The 22,986-nt window shown below is 34.0% G+C and overlaps 1 protein-coding gene across 2 annotated transcripts in view; it reads right to left on the bottom strand.

The window, feature by feature from the left end:
- Window positions 1-22,986, bottom strand: part of ABCE1 (ATP binding cassette subfamily E member 1) — a 31,687-nt gene that overhangs the window by 7,328 nt on the left and 1,373 nt on the right. Inside the window, exons 2-13 of one of the 2 annotated variants that reach the window (XM_054486731.2) lie at window positions 17,346-17,472; window positions 16,188-16,273; window positions 13,738-13,835; window positions 12,603-12,720; window positions 11,612-11,749; window positions 11,408-11,477; window positions 10,788-10,884; window positions 9,525-9,614; window positions 4,452-4,573; window positions 1,719-1,940; window positions 640-699; window positions 482-540 (exon numbers count right to left, since the gene is read on the bottom strand). In XM_054486731.2, the coding sequence (XP_054342706.1) occupies window positions 482-540; window positions 640-699; window positions 1,719-1,940; window positions 4,452-4,573; window positions 9,525-9,614; window positions 10,788-10,884; window positions 11,408-11,477; window positions 11,612-11,749; window positions 12,603-12,720; window positions 13,738-13,835; window positions 16,188-16,273; window positions 17,346-17,448 (1,263 nt within the window). In that variant the 5' untranslated portion in view covers window positions 17,449-17,472. Of the gene's footprint in view, window positions 1-481; window positions 541-639; window positions 700-1,718; window positions 1,941-4,451; window positions 4,574-9,524; window positions 9,615-10,787; window positions 10,885-11,407; window positions 11,478-11,611; window positions 11,750-12,602; window positions 12,721-13,737; window positions 13,836-16,187; window positions 16,274-17,345; window positions 17,476-22,986 lie in introns of both variants that reach the window. The other variant, XM_054486730.2, reaches the window with a different exon arrangement.

The following is a 22,986-nucleotide window of genomic DNA, read 5'->3' as shown; positions in this document are numbered from 1 at the left end:
CAGAGTCTTGCTCTGTCACCCAGGCTGGAGTGTAGTGGTGCAGTCTCCCCTCACTGCAAGCTCCGCCTCCCAGGTTCACGCCATTCTCCTGCCTCAGCCTCCTGAGTAGCTGGGACTACAGGTGCCCGCCACCACGCTCGGCTAGTTTTTTGTATTTTTAGTAGAGACAAGGTTTCACCATGTTAGCCAGGATGGTCTTGATCTCCTGACCTCATGATCCGCTGGCCTAGGCCTCCTGAAGTGTTGGGATTACAGGCGTGAGCTACTGCTCACTGCCGGCCAAAGATGACAAACATCTTTAAAGCACTTTCTTAGCAGTGGATATGAATCAAGGATTGGACTCTTAATACCTTTGTTTGCAACTATCAATAAAACTGTATAGAATCTAATTTGGAGAAAAATTTTAATATAGTAAAAGATGAAAGCTATAGGCATATATACAAAATTTTCTTTAGTAACCATATAAAAAATAATAACTCACAGTTGATTTGGGACTAATTTTCTGTGGCTTATAACTGACATTTAGAACTGGTACTTCACCTGCAAAATAATGAAACACATAAGACACTAAAAACTGCCCAGATCTTTAAAGTTTACTGTGTAGAACAGAGTAAAAAGACTCAACAGTTACAACTGTACCTCCTTCATCAGGTTTAAGTCTTCCAGCAAGCATTCTGATAAATGTCGTTTTACCCGTTCCTGGCAACACAACATATGACAATTTGATCTGAAAGATGCTTGACATTTAAAGTAAATCACTATGTCCTATTTGGTTTTAACTGAGAAATTTGTTTTAAAGATATACACTGACATTATTGAATTCTGAAGTTTATATAGAAAAATACTTAAGTCTTTCATGGCTCACCTCTGAAGTGTCATTCTAAGGTAATTAAGAGGAATAAAGACTAGTCAAAGCTTATGACAATTTTAATAAATGGTATATCTATAAAGTTTAAATCCTGCAATAGTTTGAAAAGATTTACTTAGCTAAATTATCAGGGCACACAATTTATTAAGAAGTATAGACTGTTTTATGAAAGATAACTGCAATTTTAAAGTTTACTTATATAAAATATTTAAATTAATTGCAACCCAATTCAAAATTCCCATTATCTAAAGACTGATACATTGTAACAATCTTTATATAAAATTTATCTTCTATAGTTTTGTAAGCTGTAAGATTACAATTCAAATAGTTCTTAAATCATGAAGGCAATATCACATATTTAGTAGTCAAATTCATCTTATACCTATACTTATGACAATTTATTATGAAATATATGCTGGTAATACAATTATTTACAAAGATAGATTGCTCTGAATTTAAAATAAGAAAAGTTCCACATTGAAGTGTATGAGTAAAAAATTTTTAAAGCTGGATTATTTCTGAATCACCATTTATCCTTTCCATCTTAGTTAATTTATAAGATTAATAACTGCCTTATCAATTTACATGTAAAAAACCAGCTGACAAAGAACACCTTATTTTCACTAGAGGTTATAAAACAAAATAAGAAATATTAACCTGATTGAATTACAGTGAAATTGAATTACACAATGCCAAAAAAATGTGAAAGTACACTAAGAAATTTATGGGTTTAAATAAAACTAAGCTTCTAGCCCTATAACATATGATTCAAATTTTTCCACAAAATAGTTAAAACTAATTTACTAGATAAACAGGAAGATTTTTACTTATCACAAAACAGAAAACTTACCATTTTCCCCCAGCATCACCATAATTTCAGAATCTGTAAACTCTCCAGCTACAATTGCTAGCTCAAACTCTCCCATTTTTTTCTTCATTCCTGGATATTTATACATACACATCTTTTTAACTTCTTCTTCGTTTGCTGTCTCAGCCACTTTAAAAACAAGTGATGCATCTCTGAATCTCAAGTTTTCTGTTGGAACATAGCCGTCCAAAAAAATGTTTATGCCTGTTGGGAAGAAAATTGTCAACAGGGAGAAATCATTAGAGCCAAAATCCTAAGCTCTCTTGGGAGCAATCTATAGACTATATACTTTAAATTTCTGTGGATTTTTGCTAACATGTTGGTCTGCATATAAAGAAGTAACTTTTAAAAAAAATATATTTAATGTAAGTTTAAATAATTCATGAATATATATGCATGTCCCCCCCAACCACATGAAGTACATCTTCTCATTATCCTGTAATTATTTTTTCCATCAGGTTTTATGCAAAAGAGAGCACATGATGTCCTTTTTGCTTTATCTTTAAAGCGAAAATGACAAATATGTAAGAGTATTTTCAGATTGATATAATATTGATATAAAAGTTTGGGGGATAAATTTTTTAATATACAATGTTACAATATTTAATTTCATATGAGAGATAAGCACATATTTTGAGGTTATAATTTATTGCTTTAAAAAAAATTAATCCTGCAGGTTCATATGAAATTGAATATGAGCTAACTTCAGTTAACATTTTTTTAATGGCTTCACTGTACAAAGATAACCACCACTATTATCTAAACAGATTTTAATAACTTAAATCCACATTGTATACAAGAACCCTCTGTAATAAAATTTTAAGGTCTACAATGGCAGACACACTGAAATGAAAAGCGTATTTGAGAAACAATGAATAATCCATATTTCAGTGTTTCCTATATTTAAGTGAAGAGAAAGCTGAAGTTTCTTGGAAGGTCTTGACGTTATTCATTTTATTTGGAACTGAGAGACACATCATGCAGCCTGTATCCTCATCCTAGAACGTAGGTGTTCAATACATCTTTGCTGACAGAACAAATGAACAGATTACATTTATTTTGCCAATCAGCATGTTTTTTGATCTTAAACTATCTAAAACATATAAATGTGAAGTTAAAAAATTAAATAAAAACAATTACATAAAAACATAAACTCAAAGGAACCTTAGCAGCCACTTGGTTCAAATATCTAACTTATTTTGGAAAATAAAGGCTCAAAGAACTAAGTGACTTCGTTTTAAAAAAACACAGCAAGTCAGTCTTTACAGTCCTACTTCAATGTTTGTCTTGTCAATTTAAAAATGAGTTCAAACTATAATCACCTTTACAGTTTATAGAAAGCTTTTAAGTATGCTGCACTGATTTCAATATATTAAAGGAACACAGAAAAACTAAAGTTTCTTAAGTTGTTTTAACAGATCAAGCACATTAAAAACCTTACTGGGTACCATTTACTGAATGGCACAGCCTTTAGACATGACATTTATAACTGGAGTTGTGAAGAATGACTGCCAAGTACCCATATCATTATCAACTTGATTCAAAGACTACCATATGGTATAGAGTAAGGTACTCAATACATATTTGTTAATTGACAAGAATAAAACATTAATAAATTGGTTCTGATGTCATCCCTTAAGACTACTGGCAAAAAAATTAGGTAACTGCAAATTTTTCTTTAAAGTATGCATCTATCTCAAATGTATAAGCAGGTAAGTTACAACAATTTCTTCCCCACATCTTTTTCTGTACTTTTTATAAATTATAAAAACTCCCAACATCTTTTTATGAAAAGGATTATAATGCAATATAAATTTATTTTTCCAGAAGAGCTTTTAGGTACAAAAAAATTCTTCCAAGATTTTAAAAAAAAAAAAAAAAAAAAGAAAGAAACCAAAAAACCTGCCATCTCTTAGGGAACTACAGGCTACATGAATTTTTCTACTTCTAGGAGATGGTATTTTTTTCCTGAGTAAACAGCCCTTTTAGTGTTCTGAATTGTCAGTTTAAGACAGGTGGAAAGAAAAATAAAAATAAAACACAAGGAAGCAGTAAAAGGAAAATGGGGAAGAAAAAAAGGAAAAAGGTATGGAAGGCAGAGAGTACATTGGTACTTGTTTCAGGAGCCACTTAGTGGTAGGCTAGTTTCCATTTTTGCTTAAATTACACAGGTAAGGAGGAGACATGGAAGGGAGAGGCCAGGGAATCTCATTTTCTTGGAAGTACAAAGACTAAATGAAAATTTTAATACACTTACTAAACTATCTTATTAGGCTTTTAGATAGCCTTAGTTCCAAAAACATAGTATACATATTACAGATAAATTTAAAATATGAAAACAAGATGAACACTGAAAGTATTTTAAGAGTTTCATTACTGATATTGGCCTGTCAAAGTTAATTTGAAAATGACAAATACTACAGTAATACTGCAGAAGCCAAAACGCAGAGGACTTTTACTGTAGCCTCCCAACCCCCAACAAAAGTAACATCGCATTTCTACTCATCCCCAGGAGAAAATTCTCCAAAATGAAAAAAATATATTTTGTATAACAACTGATATATATAACCTTATACGCTCAGTGATTAAATTCCAAGGAACTTGAATTTTGGATGATATCAGAGCAATGTAAAACTACTTAATATCAATAATGTAGTTTATAAGCATTAGAGTAGAAGAGAATACAGCATATGTGAAAAAAGTTTTGCAAGATACCTTCTCTTACACTAAAAGGCATAGTGACAACTCCATAGGCGCTTGGTACACCATATAAACAGCAGATGAAGTCGGAGAGATAGTCTAATACACTTAGATCATGTTCCACCACAATGATATATCTGAAAATCAAACCAGATTTTAGTTAAAACTCTTATGTAACTATTTTTAATAGTTGGAAATTTCAGAAAAATAGATACATCTAATAAAATTTAAGCATAAAGACATAAGAAGCAAAAGCCATGAAACATTTTCTTTAGTAAGGCTTATTATCAATGCTCATATTTAAAAATGTTTTCCTGAACTAAAAGGAAAAAACCAGCCAATTTCAAAGTTTATTGATATATGAATTAAATGCATTCTGCTAATAAGAAACATATTTCGAAATAAGTGTTACAAAGTAATTATAATAGATTTAATTCAGATGTAGCCTAAACTGTTTATTATGCTACTCAATTTATGTATTAAGCCCTGTACCTGTCCTGTGCCATGCTAGCTGTAGTAGGGGATGGATGCATACACAAAGATAGGACAGAATCCTTAACCTGAGACGTTTCGATTTAGCTGAGGAAGACAAGGAATAGGTATGAAATGGTAACAAAAAAGATTACATGGCAAAATATGCTCCACAGATAATAAAATCTGTGAACATCAGAAAGAAAATAGGTTAGTGCGTACTGGAGCACTTTATGAATGAGAATGGGGTATGATGTGAAGCTTAAGTGGCTATATTTGAATGAAGTGATACAGTATTGGCTGGAAAAGAAGCTATTAGATGCAAGTAATAGTCACGAAGGTTTTATGTAGCACTTTATTCCCATTTCCATATCGAACATAGTTCAACATGTTAAAAAAAGTCCTGCAGACATCTCATATGTCAAATTAATGTATCAGCTTCCTACACAAATAAAAATTCTCCATATTTATATTAATGAAATTATCATTCCCTCAAAAATGACATTTTATTCCCACTGATATTTTGTTTAAACTGTTAAAGTCTGTGAATTCCTTCTCAACAATGTCTTGTGTTTCAATTTCACCCTTTTTCTTCTTTGCCTAAATTCTAGTTCAGGCCCTCGTATTTCTTTCATATCTCATTTTCTTTAGGTCCCCTGATGTGGGTCTCAATTCCAAATGAAATTAATCACTTAAATTAATTAGACTTAGTCTTTCAACACTTTCTAAAACTTTAGCTACCATCTTTCTATTACTTAGCTTATACACAGGAAACACTGAAGAAGGCATCTTTTTTCTCAAATAAACCACTTCTCTACTTCTCTGGTGTCTAAGAAGCTATTCTTTTTCTAAGTAGTCTCCTGCCTAGATCTTTACCTGCTGAAATCCCACTTAACCCTTTAGGGTCCATCTCAAATCCAACTTGCTATGGGAATACTTTTCCTAATATGCAAATGAGCTTTCCCCCTCACTCTTGAATACTGGTAACAAGTATTTGGACTGATACTTGGACTTTTATTATTTTTGATTACCCCTATAACTTGCTCATTAACATCTTAAGGGAGACTCTTAATACATTTTGGCACCTCTTTAGTCTTACACTATGTACTAATAATAGACAACTAAAAAAGTTGTTGAATGACAAACTGAAGAATATGAACTAATTGGAAATGAGGAAGATAGTAGTAGGTTCTGAAACAGCACTGTCCAGAACTTTCTACAATTATGAAAATGTTCTATCTCTATGTTGTCCCATATAGTGACTACTAGCCATAAGTTGAATGTTGCTAGTTTGATGAAATAAAATTTTAATTTCAATTAAAATTTAAATAAGGATGTTTGTCTAGAGGCTACTGCACAATTCTAGAGTAAGGGAATGAAATGAGAAAACATTTCAGGAGTAATCTGGCAAGAAAAAAAAAGTAACAATGGAAAATAAGAGCAGATCTAAGATGAAAAGGGAAAATTAAGAGGAAATGTTTTCTACCACAATGGTGGTAGTTATCAATAAAAATGGTAAATCACCCAGGTGAGCTGGTGATACTCATCTTGCATCGGTGTCTTTGTTGGCACTAATCCATTACATGGAATTTCTCTACTCTTAAAATCCTATGTTTCCTTAAAGAGCCAGTGTGAGGGAGCATTGTATTACGCAGTGGCTTTTACTTTGCTTTGAAAAGAAGAAAAAAAATAGGTCAAACTTCCTGCCCCCAACCCCAACCTTCAAATGGAGGTTATGGAGACAGAAGTCCAAAATATAAAAATGATTTAGGTCAGCCATTCTGTTTTCTGAGAAGTTGGGAAGAAATACAAATCTATAGCATAGTAAGGAATCTAGGTTGTAAAAAATGTATACCCTACAGTTAATTTAGGGCTATCTCTTAGTCTTCCATGTTACTGATAATGTTCTGAGGTCAAACTCTATAAAACTTCTTAAACCTCTATTCTTTTGTCCAATGCATCCTCTATTTTTCATTATCCAAGGATATGATCTCCAAAATCTTTTTATGGCATTAAAGACTGAATGTATGCCTTGACACATCGAATTTCAGAATGGAGATATACGTCTACGACTCTTTATCATCAATCTATCACTACATAGAGATCTTAACCTTATACCTGTAAATAAGACCAGCCCATTTGTGAAATGTCTTAAAAATTTTCTCTACGTTGTCATGCCAATCTGTCTTACCATGGTATCCCTATTACAATTAAAGTTACTGTCCTCTCTCTTATAATATAGGAAAGTCTTGGGTAGTATTACTTTTTCTTAACTAGTTTTTTTTTCCCCTGAGGTCCATCTACACTTATTTATTTCACTTTCCTATTGCAACTATACAAAATAGTTACTGATCTTTTAATTTTAAATTTATTCATTATAAGTCGATATAAGTACCTGATGCCTTGTTTTCTAGTGATGTGTCTCAACAGTTACACATTGAAATACTGGCTGTAAACTAGTATTTTCTTTTAGTTTTCCTCTTATTGTTAGGACATTATTTGATATCTTTAAAGTTTTATGTGAACATAGATATTATCTATGACTTTCATTTTAGTATAAAAAGGGGCTATAAAAATACTTTTTATAAAAAGTGACTTGAGTTGAGAACTAGTGACCTGACTTTGTGTATTCCTTTCAAGACTATGGTACATGTGTATGCTTTTCTTTACCACAGTGTGTATTTTTCTTTACCACATTGTGAAGTCCTTGAATACTGGGACTGTATTTTTACACTTGCCTTCCCCAAAGAGCCTATCATAATGCCCAAGCTCTTAATGCCTGTGTATGGAGTAAAAATTATGGCTTCTATTTGGCTTACATGAGATTTTCTCTTTATCACTGATATTCTAAGTTTCACTTCAAAGTATCTACATGAATTATTTAGTATCTGTAGAACTTGTGCTCCTTGAATCTAAGGAGCTGAATTTTTCATCAATTCTGAACAGTTCTCAGTCATAATCCTTTCATGACTTTATTTTTCAGACTCTTAAGATATATGTAAATAGTTTCCTCATTACATTCTCCAGGTTTCTGAACCTTCCTTCCACATTTTAATTTTATTCTCTCTCTGCTGTATTCTACTAACTTCCTAAGATCTGGTTTCTAATGCACTTTTCTGCTGTCCCTAACCCATCTAATATGTCCAGTGAATCTGTAATGTCACCAAGCTTTTAATTTCTAGATTTGTCTGGGTTTCTGAACATCTACCTATTGCTTTTTTAGTAGCATTATATCCTTAGGGTTTTGAATCCTTTCATTTAAAGATTTTATTTTGAACATTATTTAATAGTCTCCCTTAGAATGTCACCTAAAGTTCTTGAATCCTGCAGCCATATAATATCTGCTGGCTAATTTTCAGACTGTTTCCTCTTCTAATTTATAAATTTTATAATTTACAATTTGAGCTCGTCCTCGTGAGCCATTACCTATAGGAATCCTGTGCAACCAGGGTTGAAAGCTTATTGGTTCGTTGCTTCTGCTCTGTACCATAAAAGTTCCAGACCCCTTAAAAATATTACTTTCTCACTTTGAAGGGTTCACAGATTCCACTGGTTATATAAATTTCAATTCCATAGCCAGGCAAGCTGCTGGCCCATGAACAGAGATTTGAAAGAGAGCGATCCCTTCACTTCCAGGGAGCTCAGTGAATGATAGATATTTGCTTTCTTGACATTTCCGTGCAATGATAGACGAGTTGTTTCTAATTTGCCCTTTCAGTGAGAAAGCAGTCCTTTGAGAGTCCTGGCACTTTATGTGTGAAAATCCAATACTAGACCTTGCTTCTTGCCCATGAGTGGATGTTAAAACCCAAGACCTATTACAGAAACCATCAACATCTGGTCCTATTACTCCTCTATAGTTCTAATGCTTTAGTTTTTGACCATTTGGGATTTCTCTCGCTTTCTTGCAAGATGAGTCATGTATTTAAAAGGATGTTTATTAAATTGTTAAGTCAGAAGAGGCAGTATAACACAGGAAATACTATACAGAAAAAAAACCCTGGGATTTGGTCACAGCTTTGTCATACAGTACATTTGTAACCTAGAACAAACAACTAGATTTTTGACCTTATGCTTCATCTGCAAAATAGGAATACCATCTAAAGATTCCTACGAGATAACCATGAGGATCAAATGACGTAATGAATCTGAAAACTCTACAAACCACAGAAGCACCCTATAAACACAGGGTATTTTGAATACTAACAGAAATTATGATGAATTTTCTTTTCTTTTGTCCAGCAAGATTCTGAAAAACCAGAATTACTCTAGTGATTCTTACAAATTCTAAGCGTGTGCGTGCATGTGTGTGTGTGTGAAAATACAGAGAGAGAGAAAGACAGCTGGTAAAAGCTAAGGGTCTGCTTCCTATAAAGCTATGGAATTTGCATATAATTTCAGAATATTCCTAAGCTCCCTGGAAGTGGGGGTGTTAATAAATGAATCTTGCACTGAGAACCTCTGTTCTAGGTAAAGAAAGGTAAATTTAGGTGGTAGCTATAAACAACCAAGATAAAAAATATGTACACCACATTGACGGTCCCAGTGTTTAATCTTTAGAAATCTGTAAAAATCTCCAAACAAAACAACACAGTAATATGCCAGATCTCTACTTACCTATCTGGATTTATTAGAGATCGTATAGTAATAGCAGCCTTTAAACGCTGCTTGACATCTAGGTAACTAGAAGGCTCATCAAACATGAAACTATGAAAAAAAAAAAAAGCAAATATAATAAGTTTGAAAGACAAGACACTCTACCTTACATATTATTCTAAAGCACTGTAGTATCAAGAGCTTTTGATTTAACCACAACACAAATCTCCAATAGTAATGAAGAGTCTACTTGTAATGGTAAAAATTTCTGTATTCTGTTCAGAAGTAGAAGGAAAAAATTACAGAAAGCAAGATTACACACCAAGTCTGGCGAGGGTCTACCAGGTTAGGCTAATTTACAAATTGGTAACTCCTCATAAAAAGTATTCTGATATAGTCTCAAGTAGTTTGGAGAGCTTTTCTCTTAAGTCAGCTGCATTTAAGCATAGTTTTTTGGAGGGTATGTCAAGAATTTATAGAATACTTTGTGGAGAAGAGTTAGCCTTCACCAGACAACAGGGCAGAATTGTGGAAAAAGAAGCAATAAATATCTGGGAGGAGAGACACTAAACGTAGGAAGGAAACTTTCCTCTCCTCTCTTTCACATGGCATGCCACAGTGATCTATGGTGATTTAAAAGACCTCGCGTCTTGCTTCAGATATTAAAAAGCTTGCTAGCCTGGCTGGAGAACTTAAGTCTTTTCACACAAAAAGAGGGCTTAGGCCGGGCGCGGTGGCTCATGCCTGTAATCCCAGCACTTTGGGAGGCCGAGGTGGGCGGATCATGAGGTCAGGAGATCGAGACCAACCTGGCTAACATGGTGAAACCCCGTCTCTACTAAAAACACACACAAAAAATTAGCCGGGTGTGGTGGCGGGCACCTGTAGTCCCAGCTACTCAGGAGGCTGAGGCAGGAGAATGGCGTGAACCCGGGAAGTGGAGCTTGCAGTGAGCCAAGATTGCGCCACTACACTCCAGCCTGGGCAACACAGCGAGACTCCGTCTCAAAAAAAGAGAGCTTAGATAATGAATAACTGACTTTACATAAAAAGTTCTGGCACCTATCAGTTATAAACTATCTAAATAAATAAATATTTTCCCCTGTGAATATAACAGGGAAAATGGCTAGTGGATACACAACTGCTTCAACATCTTACCTCGAAATTAGGAACTTAGATACTATTTCTATTAATTTCTCTCAAAACCATTCCTCCATTAGCAGCATCACAACTGAAAACTCTATAATATGGATGAAGATAAACAAAAATTGTAAAGTAACCTACATATCAGCTTTCTGTATGCAAACGACAGCACAAGCAAATCTCTGCAACTCTCCTCCTGAAAGATCTTCAACATTTCGTTCTTTTAGGTGGGTTAAATCTACAAAGAACATAGAGGCATTGTGCTCAATGTATTTCACCTCTTCCAGGTAAAATGTATACTGCATGTCATCATTTGAAGTTTGAATGCTATTTCAGTTGAAAATTGTTTAAATATAACAATTACTGGAGATTTTCAGTAATCCACATAAAGATGTGTACTTTCATCACTTAAGTTCGGGGCCTATTGAAATATATACACAAAATGGCCGGGCGCAGTGGCTCACGCCTGTAATCCTAGCACTTTGGGAGGCTGAGGCGGGTGGGAGTTCGAGACCAGCCTGACTGACATGGAGAAACCCGGTCTCTACTAAAAATACAAAAAATTAGCTGGGCGTGGTGGCACATGCCTATAATCCCAGCTACTTGGGAGGCTGAGGCAGGAGTATCGCTTGAACCCGGGAGGCGGAGGTTGTGGTAAGCAGAAGTTGCACCATTGCACCCCAGACTGGGCAACAAGAGTGAAACTCCGTCTCAAAAAATAAATAAATATATATTCACACACACACAAAATAAACACTTACCAAGCTGCTGACATACAACTGCCTGTGTCTTTGTTTCATCTTTTCGGTCCAAAATAGATCCCACTGTCCCCTGCCACAATATACCAAAAACAGTTACTATTTTCTTTCAATATTAAAAAGAATCACAAAGTAAAACAAGTTTATTTTGATATATCTTTTACACTTCTGCCAATATCCGTTAAGTTCCCTCTATCAAAAACCGACCTTTGCAGCCTTAGGAATCTGGTCTACATATTGAGGTTTGATGATGGCTTTTAGGTCATCTTCTAGAATCTTGGTAAAGTAATTTTGTAATTCAGATCCACGGAAATAAGTCAAAATCTCTTGCCAGTCAGGAGGATCCTAAAAAAAAAAAAAAAAAAAATACAGATCATGTGAATTTAATAATACAATGACAAAGAGGATGAATGCCACAGGAAATAGAACATATATGCAAATAGAACACTTGTGGCTTTTAACTTAAGATTGGAGGCGAACATAATTAATAAAAGTCTCATTTCCCTATAGCAGCAAAGAAAGAAAACAGAACAGATATTATGTTATTCAAAAGCAGATTCCCAGCACCTAGGACATAGAAGGGCATCTAATAAGAGGTTAAGCTGGAAGGAATGTTTCCTGCTCATATATTCAAAACAAGTGAAAATGTTTTCAGGTATCCAAGAAATCTTTCTGGATACTTAACCAAGGATTCAGAAATGAAAGCAAAATACACTTATGATTTATTTGAACAATTAATAGGGTGGCATCCACACTCCAGTGAAGCTCCATTTTATAATATCTACAAATAAAAATATCTAACTTAAGAACATTACACAGTGGCTCCTAAATTTCTTTATGTACTAAAGTTGGAAATTTACCATTCATGAGTCAAAAGCCTAATCAAACTATTGACTGCAACAAAAACTAATTGAGCTATTTTTACATTATTAGGACAAATTAAATAGAAACGTGTAATATAGCAGAATCAAGCAGAATTCTGCTTCAGATCAAGGCTTAACAACTCAGAATTTTCAGTTAAGTAACATTAACAGATTTTTAGTTCAAAAGTACAAAAGAGCTTTGTTTATAAATTTCTCAGCATTAATTCCATAAATAATCTTGAAAATAAGAATATTTTAAAAATATACATATCATCCCCCCAAAATCTCATAAAACTGACTCATGATATTAATTTTTACAAGGTGATAATACATACATCGTACTTTCCAAGGTTTGGCTTTTGTTTTCCTGCTAAAATTTTTAAAGCAGTTGACTTTCCAATACCATTAGTTCCAACTAATCCCAAAACTTCACCTGGACGAGGGATAGGCAACCTGTTACAAGTATACAAAAATAATAAAACAACTCAGATTTACACAGAAAAAGCCACATAACATCAGAATGATGTATTTTAATGCACTTGCACTTCACACACATCCATTAATAAGCTAAGAAACATATCAGATACTATTGGCTATTAGGAAAAAAACAGCCAAGATTAATGGCTATTAGAAAAAAAAACCGCCAAGATTAACTTACACTGTTAATTGTTAGAAATGCATCCTTAAACAACATTACTACAAGTTTTATTTATTCAGTTTTCAAAGTCCATCCTAAAGTAAATTTCTTCTTTACATATAAGGCCCAGTTTTAATGTATAACAAAATGCTTTGGTACAAAATTACACAGCAGGTGCATCCTCACAATGTCTTTCTTTTCTGGCCTGCCATTTACTTACAAGGAGAGAAGTGCCACATCAACCAGAAATATTCCACTTCATTCTCCCTGCTGCAGTAGGCCTCTTAAAGCTGGCAGGTTGAGAAATACTTTTTTATTAGTAAAATCTAGACTCCTAGATTCAAAGTGTTAGTGTTCAGCAGATAAAAATCCCAAACTAAGGATTTATTTGTGACTTAATAATACATGTCCAAATTCAAAGTGATATTCTCTGTAGATCATAAGATTAATGGATAAACAAAATCAAAGGCAAGTTCCCTTAAAAGTTATTTTGGGGATAAGGGTACTAGGAACAACAGTGACTCTCAGTCCCAGTTGTATATTAGAGTCACCTGGGACTTTTTGAATATACTAAGGTCCAGACCCTATGATGTAATTAAACTGGGCTGAAACCTGGGCATTTAGTAGCTTTAAAAAGTCCCATAGGTAATTGTAATGTTAGCCAGAATGAACCACAGTCATATACAGTATGATTCTGCATGATGTTATAATATTGTATTTTCCTTTAGTGACTGGTTAATAGCACTTCCCCCCCATTTCTGCATTTCTCTTAAAATCCCAAATGTATTTTACTCTTAACTTGACAGAAGAGGAATCTTGATGTGAAAATATACCTGTGAAGTTTGAAGGCATTGGCACAATATCGATGTGTGGTTTCTTTTTCCAAATTGCTTGGTAGATTAACAATTGATAAGGCGCCAAAGGGGCATTTCTGTTATTTAAAGTAAAGAATTAATTTTTGTATTAATTTGTAGACACATACACATAACTAAAATGGATTAAAAATATTTTTATAAGCAATCTTCTAAACATGATTTCATAAAGATGTGAAATGTTTCATTTCCTTTTACTATTTACTTAAAATAAAAGGTTCCTTGAACATTAGAATTATTTCAATTGTCTCTCAGTATATGTGGGGAAAATTGTTCCAGGACTGCCAAGTACACCAAAAAATTGGCACATACTCAAGTCCTGCAGTCAGCCCTGGAGAACCTGAGTAAAAGAAAAAGTCAGCCCTTTCTAAAATGGTTTTGCATCCTGCAAATACTCTATTTCCAATTGGCATTTGGTTGGGGGAAAAAATACACGTGTATGTAGATCTGCACAGTTTGAACCTGTGATTTCATGGGTCAACTGTAACTTGATATTCCCCTTAGTGTTGGGTGTAATCCTATACATTTAAAGAGTGCTTAATACTTATTGAAAAACCTTGTAGAACTTGAGGTTTTTTGTTTGGTTTTGTTAAAACATATTAGATAAGGGGAGGCTAAGAGGCAAGTCAACAAAAAAGTCACTGAATATATGACTTCATATTCTTTCCAAAACAGATGTTCTCCCTCTGTTTCCTTCAATTATTCCTGCCGTTGTATACTTCCTGTTCTACCTTGTAAAGTCGTTTGAGGTCATGGATCTTATCCTTTTTTGGGCTATTTCCATCCCACCAATAGCTAGCATATTTGCACAGACCAGGGATTAATGTCTTTCCATTATGACTTTTATCTATCTTATATGAATAACATACTTGAATTCTCGGAGTCAATTCACATTAAAAAACAAAACAAAACACATAGGCTTATTCAAATAACATTTGACTGTAAGATGACTGTCCAAGGAACAAGAATAGCAAAAACAGGAAGGTCATTTAAGAATGGTAATGTGGCTAGAAAAATTTTTCGTAAGTACAGACAACTACAGAGGTACATGCAAAAATTATAACCTCATATTATTAGAGATCTGTTCAGCAGACATGTTCAATGAGCTCAGGGGACCAATTCAAAGTTTCTGTGTTCAGAGATTCCAGGGAATTTCCATTTTATACATTATAAAAACAGATAATTACTCTTGCTTTCTAATATAGTAATTTCCACCCTCTAACCAAAACTATTTTTTTACAAATTATATTTTTCTATAATATAGTGGAGGATAGTGGAGTTACCGCCATTATCCTCTTCTCTTAAATGTACATACAATGCTTATATGCTGCAAGTCATTTAAACTTCTTAATTCTACAAGGAAAAAAATATCCACTGTTCATATGAGGTGCATTATAATATCTTAGTGTTCAGGAATTATACATTACTTCTCCACCCTCAAAGAGGACCATCTCATTAGTATGTTTTTAGCCACTCAAGTGTATATCCAAAATTTAAAATTTAAATTAATCTAATTTTCTTACAGCAGCAAAGAGAGAAAATAGAATAGATACTATATTGCTCAAAACCAGATTCCTAGCACCCAGGATAAAGGCAGGTTATCTAGTAAGAGATTAGTAAATATTTGCTGGAAGGAATGCTTCCTGTTTATATTTTCAAAGCAAGTGAAAATGTTTCAGGTATCCACGAAATCTTTCTGGATACTTAAACAAGGATTCAGAAACCAATGTGAAATATACACACGATTTATTTGCACAATAGTGTGGTATCTGAATTCTAGTGAAGCTCCTTTCTATAATATCTACAAACAGAAAGATCTAAATTAAGTATGTTACACATTAGCTCCTAAATTTCTTTTATGAACTAAAGTTGGAAATTTACCATTCATGAGTTAAAAGCTTAATCAAACTATTCAAGGCAACAAAAACTATTAATAATTGAGCTATTTTAAGTATTATACTATAGGGAAAAATTCAATAGAAGCATGTGTAATACAGTAGAAGAATTAGATTAATTCTTTAACCTAATTAAGAATTAGGTTAAATTTTAAAATTTTTGGCTGTGTGCATTTCTATTTAAAAGGTGTGAATTTAAAATTCAATACAGACTTGAAAGAAACATGTAATGTGATGGGTAATGTTCTTATAAAAAGGTGAAAAAAGAGAAATTTTGGTTGGAAATGGCTTTATAAAGTTGAGTACAGCAAGAGTAACTTTTAAAAAGGGTGGTTTAATTTATTTAAAAAAGCAACAATGTTACTGATATTAGAATACCACTTTCCTAAATTTACATTCTCTATTCATTTGCTTTATACTTTGCCTCACTTAAAGTAGTTATAGCAATAGTATCCAGAATTTTCACATTTCAGTTTTAGGTTACACGTTTGATCCAGTAAATAAAATATTACTTACCTTAATACAGATACCACAACCAATACAAAGAGTTTCGGAAATCCATGCTATTTTGCTCTGGGGTGTAACCTCTATGCATAATTTTCCTGGTAAAGGAAAAGATATAATTAAGCCATTTCCTTTGATCTTCTAATTTTCCAAACACTGTTATTTAGGCAATGCTGGTTCTAAATTTCCATACAGAAGCAGATTTTCAAAAACAAAGGCCACACAAAGAAATGCATTTGAGATAATGCTTAAATCAGTGCTTTGTGGGGACAGATTTCTAATCACTTATATGAATATCCTTGTTTGGCAGCAGGGAGATGACTTTAATGTATATTTATTTTACTTAATTTACTACTGGGGAAGAAAATATGCTAGTAAAAGTATGACATATCCTGAAATATTTTTAAGCTGATTAACCTAAATTTTAAATTCATAAAACAAAACATGCCTTGAAAATGGTAAGGCAGACCATTAAAAGAATGAACTATTGTAGCTAGATCAGTAAAACTCCAAAAAGGTATGCAGTCATCTAACATACAGCTAAAATTAAACATGGTATTAGGGATAATGGAATTTCTGAATAGCAAAGGAGACAATAAGAGATGACAACTAAAGTTTCTAAGTTTCAATAATTCTAAGATTCAGTAATTCTATGCCTCATTCGTATATTCACAATTACTTAACATAGCCCTTAACGACTACCAATAATTTTTCAACTGAATTGTTGGAAATTTATCTAATCTTCAAAATATAGTTAAACCTTATGAATAGTCATTCTTATTAAGCTCTTTGTTCATTTTTTAAATATGAAAATACTGTCAAAGTTTACTGTAACCCTTCCCCATTAATTATAGTAATTAATTACTATATATAATATTAATTATAAGATTTTGTAGATTTCAAGATCAGTAGGCTGAACTCTGCTTTGAGTTCACATCCAATACACTTAAATATTGACGTATTATTCTACAATTTGGTCTTTCTTTAAAAAATAGGATCCTTTAGTCACAAAGCAATAAAATAAATTTAGAACTACTTTTCTTGTCTTCACAGTTTTATGAAACTAATGGTGAACACAAAGTTTATGCTAATGTCCATAAAGAATTATCAAACCAGTTGATTTCTTTCATGGTTTTCTTTTATACTTAAATGATCCACAGAACAGCTTACCCATTCGAACTACAGGACAACTCTTTTTGCATTCCTGTCGACATTTCTTAGGTTTACATTTGTCATGGTTGACAATAGCAATTCTCGTTAATTTGTCTGCCATAACCGTGCGAAAGAATATCCAGCTCTTCTATGAAAGAAAAATCAACAAATTTAATGCAATTAGTTAAGGGAACTAATTTGCATACATGAAAGACAGGAAAACATAAATGATCATTATATGGAGATGAAATGATTATCTGCAAAAAAAATATAAATTTTGACAAATGTAAAAACTGTAAAATAATCTATAATCTAGTAAGGTTGGGAAAATCAAATTTTACATATATACTTTAATCAGAAGGTTTATATAAGGAAAGAAAAAAATGTCATTTACAATAGCAACAAAAAGAAAATACCTAGGAATATACTCAACAAGATATATACACAAGAAAACTTTAAAACAACACCGAATGATATAAATGACCTGAACAAATGACATGCTATCTCAGTTTTTATAATAAAGAATATTTAATATCACAGACTTAAACCCTTCCTGAATTTATATATTTAATTCAATCTCATGAGAAAAAAAAACAAACAAAAGAACCCCAGACATGTGGTGGTGTGCGCCTGCGGTCCCAGCTATTCTGGAGGCTGAGGTGGGAGGATTACCTGAGCCTAGGAGGTGGAGGTTACAGTGAGCCGAGATCACACCACTGCACTCCAGCCTGGATAAGAGTGAGACCCAGTCTCAAAAAAAAAAAAAAAAAACCCCAACCAACCCAGACAAAGCAAATCTAAAGCTCTAATGGAAAAAGAATTATTAATAGCCAGGAAAACTGAAAAAGGGGAAGCAGGATGGGGGAAATCCCACAAGCTCTTCCCCCAAACTAAGCATTACTTCACATTGTGTACATCTGACTATAATGACACTGACAGAAATGGCAAATAATCATAATAGCAATGAAATTAAAAGGAGACCAAGTAACTACATGTACATACTATGCTCACTTTTAAAGCTTTTATAAGTCTTGATATTCCAATTTAATCAACTACACAGCATTAAGATCAAAGTGAACTTAAAAATCTTTTACAATATTGGGCTTAGTGGTTCAGAAATTAATTTCTGATTAAAGTAAAAAATTCCAAAAATGCCTTAATACTCGTTTATTCTAATAAGTAATGAATGAATCTGAAACCAAGACTATCCATTTAGAAAGACATCATGTTGTCTTTTTCTTACTGTGATAATCAATCTTGATTTTTTTTTTTTTGATAGACTGCTTCCCTTTGTAGACATCTCAAGTCTTTTTCACACCCATCAATATCATTAGGCTTGGACGGGGATAAGAGATTTTTCTCCTCAATGCTGTCCTAGACTATTATCTCTCCCTCCTCCCTAAAAAGTTTTGCATCTCAACTACCTAACTGCTTTAGTTAGTAGTAACCACCAGATCACTCCCTTTCATTCTTTGAAGATTTCAGCCCGTTAACTTTCACACACTCTTTTACAACTCCTGACATAGTTCTTGATTTCAATATGCTACACAGACGACCTTCCTGTCCTCTCATTTAACTCCTCTCCTCAAACAGCTTGTCTTCTACCTTACCATAGCCATTCATTTTTTCTGGTTACATCCTAGACCTTATCATTACCAGTAATTGCAATCCTTCTATAACCTCACCTTCAAATACTCCATTCTCCAACCACCACTCTTATCTTTTCAGTTCACCCCCTACTACACAACAATCCAACAACCCTGATTCCTCCATTCTTCAAACCTTTATCTCTTGATTCTATCATATTTCCACTGTCCCTCGGCTCTTGGTGTTTTTATTTTCCTTCTTACCCAGCTAAAATACCCTAAATCACAATCTTGGTTAAATTCGACTCTTCACCTGCAGACATAGAGCTAAAAATGGGTAGGGGGAAAAAAACACAAAACCTGCTGACTAGTCTCCCTTTAAATTCATCATCTCAAATGGACCCTTATGCCAACCAGCAATGACACTGTATGTATTTCCCTAGCTAAGACCATTTGTACACTAGAAGACATTCCATAAGAATGTCCCAGCAATTCTCCCTTCTGTCTTTAACTTCATCAATTATTCTCTCCACTGGCTCATTCTTATCAGCATTCAGGCATTCTATTATCTGACCCCATTGTCTCCCATTGTTTTATTTTTCCTTCTTCAAGACTACTTCAAAGAGTTGCTTATACTCAATGTCTCAAATTTCTCGCTACATGCTCTCTGGAATCCATTCTAGGCTCTAGAGCCCATCATTTAATCAAAACTTGTTGAGCCATCATTGTTCTTCACATGGCTAAAACAAATGGTTATCAGACCTTAATTCACCTGACCAATCAATTGCATCTGACACAAACACTTTTCCTACTAGATAAAAACCCTTTCTTAACTTGGTTTTAGGATACACTAATCCGGTTTTTCTACTACTTTCCTGGTCACTCATCTTCATCTCCCAGGCTTCTAAATGCAGACAGTGCTCTAAGACTTGGTCATTTTTTTCCACATATACTCATTCCCCAAGTTGTTCTATTCTGGTCTCACAGGTTTAAATTCCATTTATATACTGCAATTTCCAAATTTCTATCTTTAGTCAGGATACCTCTCTTGAACCCTTCCTGCCCACCTAACATCTCTGGAAGGCTTAAGAGGAATATCCCAACTAAGCTCCTGAAATCCTCACCAAAATTTCAGCAGTCTTGCCCATTTTGTTAGATGGCAACTCCAGTCTTCCATTTGCTCAGGCCCAAATCCTTGAAGTCATTTTCTTTTCCACCTAATAATAGCAAATCCCACTGAAGCTATAAAACATCCAGAATCTGATCTCTTCTCATGAGTTTGGTATAAGCTATCATTATCATCTCTTACGAGCATTACTCAAATAGCTTCCTAACAGATCTCTTTGCTTTTACCCTCATCTCTTTCTACTCTAACCCTCAACAGTTCATTCTCAACACAGGAACCATAGTAAGCCTTTTAAAGAGTAAGCTAGATCATGTCACTCCTCTATTTAAAATCCTGCAATGGCTTCATTCTCAATCTGAGTAAATGCCAAAGTCCTGAAAATAATCAATGAGGCATTGATCAGCCTCTGTTAACTTTCTGATCTCATCTCCAACTACTCTAGCTCTTGTAGTATGGCTCCAGCTACATTGGCTCTTTGTTGTTCCCAGCACATGCCAGGCATGTTCTTGCTTCAGGATCTTGGCACTTTCTGCCTGTAATGCTATTCCCCCTAGAGAGTTACTACTCCTTCCAATCTTTACTATTTCTCAGTGAGCCTTCTGTAACTACACTACCACAATATACACTACCAAAAAATACACCCAACTGCCTCTTCATCCTTCTTTCTTGCTTTATTTTTCTCCCTAGCTCAACTATATGACATACTATATATTCCATATATATATATATATATCTGGTGTGTATGCACACATCTATCGTGGGTGTGTGTATGTATATTCTGTCTCTCTACAAACACATACACATTTTTCCACTCCCCAAGTAGAATGTACTCCATCCATCATGAGGGTAGGAATTTTTGTTCATTCCAGTGGCTGAACCTGTGCCTAGCACACAGGAGATCAAACATTTCTGCTAAATGAATGAGAATATGAATTTAAATATAGTAAATAATTTTCCTGTAGGTTACAACAACTTTAGAAATCTTGCAAGTTACCAATATTTTAGACTTTAGATGCTAATAAAGCAGTTGTCCACTAAATTACATACTGAAAAACAAAATCATTCAAAAGGAGACTAAATGTTCATGTAATAAATACAGGGTTATTCCAATAAACAGGTTGACTCTATTCCTCTAAAAACTGGTCCAGGTCTTGTAAAGATTAGAAGAGGAAGAAATTAGACGACTTGAATTGTCACAAAAAAGCTATTATTCGGGAAATGACAACTTTCTAGGAAATGAAGATTCTTTAGCAAGCTATTAAAACTGGACACCATGCATTCTAATTTAAATACTGAATGCCTTTCTACAAATTACTCAGTGAAAGAGCATAATGAATTCCCCTCCAGGGGATAAATCATCACGAAATTGCTTAAACTTTAGTTCTGTTAAACTACTAAAATATTTAATTTTTCAAACTATTTTAAAAACCAAAAGACTGTAAAAGACAATTTTTTAAAAAGACATGGGGATCTTGCTATGGTGTCCTGGCTGAATGGAGTGATCACAGGACACTACAGACTAGGACTCCTGGGCTCAAGGGATCCTCTTACTTTAGCCTCCCGAATAGCTGGGACTATAGGTGCATGTCACTACCCTGGCTTGATTTTTAAAGAAGAATAAAAACATACCAGAAGTGGTTAATAAACTGATTTCTATAAAAATAGTGATAAATTGTAATGCATTTAAGAAAAATGAACATGGATTCTTTGTAGAACTGCTAATTAACTGTGTGAACACTTTTAAATTCAATTTCTGTATCAGTTTCAATAATTGGGGCAAGGGGATTCCCTACTTGTTTTTCAATAGAAAAGTTAGGCACAGTAAAGCTTGGAGAGGAAGACTATAGTTAACAGGCTCCTGCAAACAAGGATTTGAGGATATTTCAGATTCAAAGACAAGAGTGTTCAAAATTGACACTAGAACAATGACCCTCAGTGTCATTCTTACAGCTGAGAGGAAAAAAGGAAGTGAGGAATACTTGGAAGCATTTACAGTCTAAAGCCAAAATAACTAATGCTGTGTAAAAGCATTTCAAAGACTGCTGTTAACTAATGATGTTTAGTATCACACGAAATAGTCTAACCCATGCTTATTGTAGTTTATTAGTCTTACAAAACATGTATAAGTTAGGAGTGGTACACGGCTCTGATTTCAAAGAGTTTTAAGTTTAAGACATTTAGAAGAACTCTAACTTAATATTGTTTTCTCCCCCTCCCTCCCAATTGTTAAATGCTCTTCTAAACAAACAAACAAACAAACTCCCTTTTTCAAAATAGGGGAGAACTAAGTTCTCAAAAAGCTCACAAACCCCAAACAGCTTTTGGTTCAAATACAGGTTCTGAGCCTTTGGTTACACTAACAAAGCATTATTGTCAGGTGGCTGGTATACAATGAATATTCTCAGAATACGGGACAAACTACTGCAACATAAATGCCACTATCACAAATGACTAGTTAGCAGACCTGTTGGGAAAGAGTAAAAAAATAAAACTTATTTGGACAGTTCTTCCTCTTATAGATTTTTACCATCAAAAAAGAGAAAATAAGCTTATGTAGTTCATGAGAGGTGGGAATTCGGCTTTGGCTGTCATTCATTCACAATACGTATTAAATGCCTACAATGTACGAAGCCCTGAAGAGATAATAAAGGTATTCTGAGTAAAGACATCAACCTTGATCTCAATGAGTATTAGATACAATAAAGGGAAAAACGGGTAAGGGGAGAAAGTGCCGAGTGCTATAAAAGCGTACCAAAAAAACTATAGGATTTCTACTGGGAAACTACTTGGGACAACCCCAGTCATAGCTGCGTACACGCTGTTCTGAGAAAAGCAGAGCGACATGCGGGCATCATTTCTATAAAGCCTGGGAGTAGACAGCGAGTATTCGACTTCATGGCGGCAAGATGCCATGACTCATTCCACTCAACAAAACGTGGAAGCCACG

Source organism: Pongo pygmaeus, chromosome 3 (genome assembly GCF_028885625.2).
Source record: "Pongo pygmaeus isolate AG05252 chromosome 3, NHGRI_mPonPyg2-v2.0_pri, whole genome shotgun sequence".
Classification (NCBI taxonomy): domain Eukaryota; kingdom Metazoa; phylum Chordata; class Mammalia; order Primates; family Hominidae; genus Pongo; species Pongo pygmaeus.
The sequence above is the reverse complement of the archived record's forward strand: the minus strand, read 5'-3'. Positions and strand labels throughout refer to the sequence as shown.